The sequence below is a fragment of the Mandrillus leucophaeus genome, unplaced genomic scaffold (genome assembly GCF_000951045.1).
Source record: "Mandrillus leucophaeus isolate KB7577 unplaced genomic scaffold, Mleu.le_1.0 Scaffold105, whole genome shotgun sequence".
NCBI lineage: Eukaryota > Metazoa > Chordata > Mammalia > Primates > Cercopithecidae > Mandrillus > Mandrillus leucophaeus.
In genome coordinates this window covers 349,744-358,701 of record NW_012098654.1, presented here as the reverse complement: position 1 = coordinate 358,701, position 8,958 = coordinate 349,744, and the positions used below count along the sequence as shown (strand labels likewise).

The window sequence follows — 8,958 nt, the reverse complement described above, 5'->3', positions numbered from 1 at the left end:
TCCCTCCCTTCCCCTCTTCCCTCCCTTTCCCTCCCCTTTCACCCATCCCCTTTCCCTTTCACCCACCCCGCCCACTTCCCTTCTCCCTTGCTCTCCTTCCCCTCCCTGTCCCTTTCCCGTATCCCCTCCCCTTCCGTCCTTTCTTCCCTCCCTCCTGTGTAGAGAAATTAAGATTTAGTAAAGTGACTTGCCCAGGTAGGTAGCAGGTATCAGAGCCTGGACTCACACCTGTGCCTTCTGTCTTGAGGACCGGCAGGTGGGTGGGCACTGGTTGAGTAGTGTGTTTTCCCTCGGGTGGTCTTGTGGCTGGCCACCCTACAGGCCGGCGCGCCCTGTCACTGCGGTTCACTGCACAGCGTGCATTGCATTCAGCACCTGCTCTCTGCAGGGCGTCTTGCTAGGCTCAGGGTGATGATGGCGCTCACCTAACAGAACTGCAGACTGTTGGGGAGACGCACCGAGCAGGTAACAGAGTAATTGCAAGTTAAGTTCTTAGGAGGAGACCAATAGGAGAGCGCAGAGACCTGCTTTAGGTGGATGATGAGGGAGGCCTCTCTGCTAAGCTGCCGTTTCAGCTGGGACCTACAGGATGAGAAAGAAGCTGGCTCCGTGACAAGCAGGGATGAGGCTGCTTCAAGCAGAGCGGGGAGAGCCGGGGGTGTTAGGACAAGAGGAGAGCCCAGGTGTGCCAGTGGGTGGGGTTGGCAGAGTGGCCCTGTTGTGCCTTCTGACTGGGTCCTACAGGGTCTTCTTAGGGACGCTGGCGTTTTACTCTTAAGAGCCGGCGATGTCATGGAGGTCATGGAGGCCTTTCCCATGCCTGGCTGCTGCTTTACAGCTGAACTCGAGTGGGGGGAGTTTGAGAGAGACAGTGTCCGAGCACATTGAGTGTGCAGCAGGGACAGTGTGGAGGCGACAGAGGTGATGAGAGGGTCTTATCTGTCTTGGTTTGATCTTTCTCAGGTATAGAAGGAGGCCCAAGAGGCCTGGTGTTGTGACAGTTTATATGAGGAGTAGCAGTGGGGGTGACAGTGGCTGTCCTTTGAGATGTTACTCTAGATAACCACTGCCCAGGTGTGCCTTTTCTGTGGGGCCCTGCTCTGGCCAGTCAGCACCTCTGCCTCGGGCCACAAGCGTGGGGTATGCTTTAGGTGGGTGACGAGGGAGGCCTCCATACCCCACCATCACCCAGCGCTTGGATTGTGTGTGTCTTGACATGGATGGGTCCTGACTCTTGCCTTTCCTCCCATGGGTAGTAGAGGGAGAGAATGACCTCAGAGGTCAGGAAGCTTCAATAAAAAGCCTGGCTAGAGTGTATGTCATGACAGCTAAAGATGTCTGACATGAAGGTTGTGAAACAGCTTATGCAAATACCTCTTAGAGGGCTGTCTGGCCAGCCGTGTCAGAAAAGGTTTCATGTTGTAAATCACGTGTGTGACTGCGGGTGAGCCCTTAGAGTGCTGTTTCTGTACAGGCAGGGGGTCCCCTCGCCGTGAGTTCCTGGTGGTGACGATGCTGGGCCAATTGCTGGGGATAGGGGTGTTTAGCTTTGGCTTCCTCAGGTGCGCACAGTGAGCCCCACGAAACCTGGTGCTGTGACAGCCGTGTGGCGGGTGGTGAAGGTAGCCATCCTTTACCGGGAGGCTCTTCCTGTGGCCGGGCATCGGCTCAGAAGCATGCCGTCATTTCATGCCTGTCATCCTCCTGTGCAGGTCAGGATCCTGTGTAACCATTTTAAAGAGGAGGACACTGAGGTGCGTGGAGATGGAATAACTCTACCAGCTTATTCCCAGGTGGCGAGTGGGGGCAGGAGCGACGATCCTGTGCATCTGATGGCACCACCTGCTGTGGCCTCCGTGACCGCCTGCTTCTGAGGAGCCCTGCCTTTTGTTCTGAAATGTTCTGTAGAATGCTGAGGGATGGAGTATGCTCTGAAACCAGGGATGCCTTGCAGTCACCGAGGTGCCGGGGCCAGTTCCCTCCTCCTCCCTCACCCTCTCTGACTTCAGTTCTGCATTTAGAGAGGCTTCGGACCTTCCTAAGGATCCTCACTGCACAGGCCAGAAGCGGGGGCTTCCATCTCCCTACTGTCTCTCTGGGCTGCAGAATGCTGATCCCTGTAGAATTCCAGTCGCGTGGTAGGGCAGTCTTCGGAAGGGATGCGTCTCTCTGCCTTTCTCGGGATTACATTCGTGCACCCTGAGGGCTTCCGTTGCAGCTGAAGTTGGGCAGCACTTGCATTTCAGCACATCCTGGCAGCTGCGTGTCCTGCCGCCTGTGCAGTTCACGATTCAGATGTGTTAGGGAGACTAGGAGCTGATGGCTTTTCGGAGTCTGGAATACCTGTGCTGGTGGCTCCAAGGGCAGCCGACTGTGGGAGCCACGCGGCTCAGCCTTGGCCTGTCATCTGGGTGCGTCTCTTGTTGAGGCTGGGGATGGGCCCGGGGGACTAATGGAACATAGCCCTTAAAGCCTCTGGAAAAATCTGCACCCTTGGACTTGGAGTTGCTGAAGAAGGGAATGCAGCAAGGACAGTGTGGGGTGGCCAGGGCACTTTGAGCTGTGAGGGTGACGCTGAAGCCCTTGCCCTGTCTGCGGAGCCTGCTGTCTGCAGCTGCTATGCCCTGTGCGGGCAGCAGAGGCCAGTGATGTGCCAGGAATGAATCCCTCCTGCCAAGCTGTCGAGCAGCGTGTTCTGTGCCAGGCAGTTTCCTCCATCTCCTTGGCATTCTCATACAGAGTAAAGATTTTGTTCCAGCTTAGTTAACTAGTTAACTTAATTGTGTGTGCAAATGTGTGTGCGCATCCATGTACACAGTATCTGCTCACAAGTGTGGATGAAGCGCAGAGTGCTCCCAGGAGTGGGCATTCATGGGCATGAGGGTGTGGCAGCATGTTTGCACACTGTCTGCTGATTGCTCTGTCTATGCCCCCGTGGAAATAGAGGTTCATAAAACACCCTTTGCCCTTTTCAGGGGTGATTCTGAGACTTGGCGAAAATCTTTCTCTGGTTTTACTAATTGCCTGGGTTTTTCTGGTCTTTGCCTATCGGCAGTGGGTTGGGGGGATCTGCTTTGGGGTTGGTGAGCTGCCAGTAGCAGGGGACTGCATTTGGAGCGCCCATGGCTGTCCAGCCCCCACATGGTAACGCATGGACCCTGCACGCTCGGGTTTTGTGGAGTGCCCGTGTCACACATGACCCCGAGAGAAGGGGCTGTGGCACGACTTTGCAAACAACGATGTCCTGAAAAAGACTTGGAACACAGAAGGCTTGTCTTGATCCAGAGCTGGGATTTTTTGTTTTGTTTTGTTTTGTTTTGTTTTTTTGCAAATGATGAATTATTTACATTAGGCCCGTATGCAGGAGAGCAGTCCCAAGACACTTCTCAGCTCTGAGCTCAGAATTCCGTGTTCTCTGAGACCTTTCCTGGTGGAGAGGAATTGCCTTTCACTTCCTCTGAGCCAGCGAATCATTCATTCAACTTCTAAAAAAGTGTCTTTTAAAAAATAATCCTGGAGGCCCCGGTCCTGTGCAGTTTCTCAGTTTTCTTTTTGAGGTGGACGTACTTTTCCCTTGGATTCTTTCCTTAATGACTGTGGCCGGCATTGGGTGACGGGCTTCTTTTCCTCCTCTATTTATTCGAGGGGAGTTACTGGGCAGGAATCCTGGTGGTTCTCCAGCAACAGCCTAAACCCCCATCAGGGGAATCTTTCCTCCCAGAGCCCACCAGCCCCAGTGTCACCAAAGCACCTGCCCTGGCAGAGGGACGCAGGTAATTGGGTTGTGCCCCTTCCCATCATCACAGCCATGAGAAAGCCCCTCTTGAGTGGCTCTTACTCGTCAGAGCAATGAGTGCTCTATAATTTCCCGTCGAAAAGCGGATGCCGTCAAGGAATATCAGAGTAATCCACGTGGAACTCCTGCGAGCCCTTCCAGTGCCTGGATTCTTTGGCCTGGCTCTGGAGCTTACAGGAAGCACTGGCTGCAGAGCCCGGCTGCTGCTCCTGTGCTCTTGCTGTTGCTCAGCAGAGGGCAGGCACGTCCTGAACATCATCACAACAAAAGCAAGAAGCCAGCTTCGTGTCCCAGCGAGCAGCTTCCACAGAGGGAGGCTCCATGGCTCTGGGAGGCCAACTCAGGCCCTGTGTGCCTGTCTGTCTGCAGCTGGGGAGAGCTGATTTCCTCTCTGGCACAATGGAAACCACTGCTGTGGTCCTGGAACCTGAAATGAAGATGAAAGAAAATGGTTTTTAGAAGGAGAAATGATTGGTCTCTGTGATGTTTCTAGGGTTTAATTATGCAGTGATTGAACTGCCAGTCATTTGGGGATAATGGAAAGCTGTAAGTTTGTCAGTTTTGTTGTTGTCTGTTCGTAGCACTTTCTTTTCCTTTTTTAAGAGATGGGGTCTCACTGTGTTGCCCAGGCTGGAGTGCAATGGTACAGTCCTAGTTCATTGCAGCCTTGGACTCCTGGGCTCAAGTGATCCTCCCTCCTCAGCCTCCCAAGTAGCTGGGACTACAGGCATGCACTACTGCACCCAGCTCAATTTTTTTTATTTTGGTAGAGCTGGGGTTGGATATGTCTTGCTTTGGGTTGTAATCATGCTGCTCACTTACTTTTCTAAGTAAGCCAAGGAGTTGCTCTTTGGATCAGAGGGAGAACTGGCTTTCGCCGTGGGCGTTGAGTTGAGGTAGGGTGGGTTAGCATCTTGCTTCATCACTGATCCCTGTGGGACTTCAGGCAAGTGATTTAAACTCCTTGATCCTAGAGGGTGAGGGATAAAAGACTACAAATTGAGGCCAGGTGCAGTGGCTCATGCCTGTAATCCCAGCACTTTGGGAGGCCGAGACGGGTGGATCACCTGAGGTCAGGAATTTGAGACCAGCCTGGCCAACAGGGTGAAACCCTGTCTCTACTAAAAATATAAAAAATAGCTGGGCGTGGTGGCACACACCCGTAAGCCCAGCTACTTGGGAGGCTGAGGCTAGAGAATCGCCTGAGCTTGGGGGGTGGAGCTTGCAGTGAGCTGAGATTCACGACACTGCACTCCAGCCTGGGTGATAGGGCAAGACTCTGTCTCAAAAACAAACAAACAAACGAACAAAAAATACCCTACAAATTGGGTTCAGCGTTTACTGCTCGGGTGATGGGTTCACCATAATTTCACAGATCACCACTAAAGAACTTCCTCATGTAACCAAATACCTGTTCCCCAAAAACCTATGGAAAAAAAAAAAAGAAATTAATTTGCAAGAAAAGAAACTCCTCCTGACTTCATTTATTTGCTCTTGAGAGATAGGAGTTTGCATCCCCTAAGTGCTGCTGGAGTATTAAGTCATGTGCTTTTCCATAAGCAGGGACCCACTGGGCAGTAGTTTTTATTCAACAAACGTTGGTTAAGGGTCTTCTGCGTGCCAGGCTGTGTTTAGGAGCTGGACGTGCAGAGATGGATAAGATGGTGTATTATCCTTTCAGCCAGGATTAAAGTTTACATTTTTACTCCAAATGAGAGTTTCTCGACCTTGGCACTGCTGACATTGTGGGCTGGATAATTCGTGGGGCAGGGGGCTGTCCCTGTCCCTGTCATGATGCTTTGCTGTGGAAATCGACGGGCTCCCCTGATCCCTGCTGTCTTTGAGGGGTAGTGTCTGGGAAGCCGTCCGAACCTGCAGTGTGAGTCTGAGCCGGAGGGTAGGAACTACATGAAGTCTCTGCATTATTTGCCTGGCTGAAGATACCCTGTTAAAGGCTTATTAAAACAGTTTTTTGGAAGGGACTCATTCTGTTCCTGCTCAGCTCCTCTCTGGCCTTGCTTCCCAGCGTCGTCTGAGGAGCCCATGTCATGCAGGTGCTGGGTCGTGTGGCAGTGCTGTGGGGGGTGCCTGGCTGCAGCCTCTTCATCCAGGCACATCAGCAGAGTCCCAATTCCACTTCCATCACCGTGGGTGAAAAATGGAAACTTGGCCCCGAGGCAAAATGGTGTCCGTGGTTTTGAAGATGAAGGCACCAAGACAGGAGCATTTAAATGATTTATTAATCTGTTTATGCTGTCAAGGAGGAAACTTGACCAGTGCAGATGAGTGAGCTGCGATGCAGGGGTGACAGAGAGCCTGCCTCCTCTGTCTCAAGTGGCCTTCCCCTGCAGGCGATTTGATGGGCTTGACTTAACCTTTTAATCGTGCAATTTCAGTTGATGCAGAGAATGTTCCTTTCCGAATGTATGGCAGTGGCGTTCCTTAAGTTTCCCTAGACTGAAGGGCTTGTGTACAGGTATTCCTCAGCCGGGTGCTGCTGGCTGAGTAAGGCGAGAATTGGGGTGGTCAGGCACTCGTGACGTGGTCGAATGTGACTTTGCCGGGATGACCTGAGGGGTGCAGCCATGCGTCTCAGTTGCTCGTAGTTTTGTGCCTGCCTCATCTGTCCTTTACAAAGCCTTCGAGGCTCGAGCTTCTTGAAAGCTGACTTATGTTTTCCAGGTTCCTTATAAATTCTTTAGCTTGGGGCTGTTCCCACACTGGAGGGTCAGTAAATGATTTTTGAAAAGAGCATATGTCCTTATCAATTGGTAATTGTACTGGTACAACCATCTGAACTTTTCAGACACGGTGCACTTGGAGTGGCCGACTCTTCTGATTAAAGATGGATTCTTCAGATTTTAAGGTTGGATCAGCTGAGACAAGCAGCTCTGGGGCTCTGTTGCTGCTGCTGTTGTTTTTGGCCTCAGAGTGATTATTTTTAGTGGTAAACAGAAGGGAGAGGCATAGCCATAAACTTGTACTTGGGACATGCCCGTAGCCGCGGGTTCCACCTGGTTCAGGTAGAGTAATTTCAAGGTGACCTCTAAGCTGGCAGATTGTTGTTGCTCTGTATCACAGTTGAAAATGTTTGTTTTATTGCCAATAGAGAAAGTGGGTAGTGTTCGTAAGACTGATATGCACAGGTATAAATAGAAAAGGTGAGATAATGACCAACTCGACTTTGCAGTGGGGCTTTTTAAAAGCAGTTCTTGAGTCTTGGAAACAAACATAATTCTCTCTTAGTCCAACCACCTGTCAGCTGTAAGTGGTCATTATTTCATCATATTGCAATAAAAGATAATAGAATAACGATTTATATCTCATGGCTGATGTTTTAATGCGTCTCTCTGTTATCCTGGGCTGACAGTCTGTGATTACAGTAAACGTTTTCTCGGTGACACCATGGTAATGACTCGTTAATAGCAGGATTATTCCAAGTTTAAGTCATAGAGCAGAAGACCAGCCTCGGCTCTCCTTACCTCTTTCTGCCTTGGGGGGGCGGCCTCTGTGCTCAGCTAGTGACCTGTGCTTTGCCCCCCAGCTGGGGTGTTGGGGTATGGGCTCAGCACCACTCCTGATGCCTGGGGATGAACATTCCCTGTTGATTAGCAAACTCAATCGGTGGCTCCATCTCTGTCTACTGTGCTTATGGCATTCCTTTTTTTTTTTTTTTTTTTTTTTTTTTTCACTCTGTTACCCAGGCTGGAGTGCAGTGGCATGATCTCGGCTTACTGCAACCTCTGCTTCCCGGGCTCAAGTGATTCTCCTGTCTCAGCCTCCTAAGTAGCTGGGACCACAGGTGTTTGCCACCATGCCTGGCTAATTTTTGTATTTTTGGTGGGGATGGGGTTTTGCTATGTTGCCCAGGTGATCTTGAACTCCCGAGCTCAAGTGATCCTCCTGCTTCGACCTCCCAAAAGGGCTGGGATTACAGGTGCGAGCCACCACCCCAGGCCCCTTAATTTTAAATAAAAACAACTGCATTGAATTTAATGCAATAGAAAAGCAGCAGCAGAGTGAAGGTGCTTTCATTCCCAAGTGGGAGCGCCCATATGAGATGCGGAGAGGGGTGAGTCTCCTGTGCTGTCCTCCCAGGCCGCCTCTCCCTGGGCCTGGCAGGAAGGCGGAAGCAGAGACTGGCCGTTTGCATGTTGGAAATGGAAAGGTGTGAGTGGAAAACCTCTTAAGATCAATTTGAATATCATCTACTTGGCTTAGATCTTGAGGAATCTTTTAATAAAATGATCTCAAGGTGATTTTCGGCATAAAAAGGCTTGAGTCTTTTGGGCTCTGAACTGGGGATAATTACTTAGCACCTAAAGAAATACAAGGATTCTTCTTGTTAATAGTTTAAATACAGTTAGTTCAGATGGAACTCAAAATGGTTATGCACGAAGCAGCACTGGGAGGGTGTGTTGTCTGTGTTGAGTGTCAGGCGATGCTGGGAGCGGGAGTTGATCAGCACGCATGTGTGTTTGTAGTGGTGGATGTGTTATGTCTTGGGCTGATCTCACCGTGGTCCTACCTGGGGTTCCGCTGCAGGGTTGGGTACATAGCTGCTCTAGCCCCTTTCTGCTCTAGTGGGCCTGGGGTCTGTTGGTGTTTCTTGTGGTGGAATTCCTAGGGGATGGAAAGTTCCCGGAGCGGAAGCAGCAGATGCCTGATGTCCTGGATGTTGGGTGCTCTGGAATAAAGAGCTCCGACAGCAGTGTTTGAGTCTGAGGGAGTTACCTCAGTGTGCCCGCGTCCCTGGCATCCTGCAGAGATACGGTGCACCACATGAGGGCATGGTAGAGGGTTCCAGATGCTGCGGTACGGGTAGGAAGGCGGTCTTGGGGGTGGGGACAGCACCCATGTCCTCTTTGTGTGTGTCCTGATCACTCAGACCGTCCTCTGGCTTCTGTTCTGCAGCCCTTGTATTTTCACACATCCTTAAACCACCCTCATATCGTGGCTGTGGTGGAAGTGGTCGCTGAGGGCAAGAAACGGGATGGGACCCTCCAGACATCGTCCTGTGGATTTGGAATTCTTCGGATCTTCAGCAACCAACCGAACTCCCCTACCTCTGCTTCCCAGGACAAAAGGTACCTGCCTTGTTTGTTTCTACAACCGTGGGGTTTGCCAGTGTCTGTCGGGGTTTTTTTTTTTTTTTTTTTTTT

At 51.1% G+C, this 8,958-nt stretch overlaps 1 protein-coding gene across 1 annotated transcript in view; it reads left to right on the top strand.

The window, feature by feature from the left end:
- NPHP4 (nephronophthisis 4) overlaps positions 1–8,958 on the top strand; it is a 127,788-nt gene that overhangs the window by 9,163 nt on the left and 109,667 nt on the right. Inside the window, exon 3 of the mRNA XM_011981559.1 lies at positions 8,711–8,883. Within this exon, the coding sequence (XP_011836949.1) occupies positions 8,711–8,883 (173 nt within the window). The remainder of the gene's footprint in view (positions 1–8,710; positions 8,884–8,958) is intronic.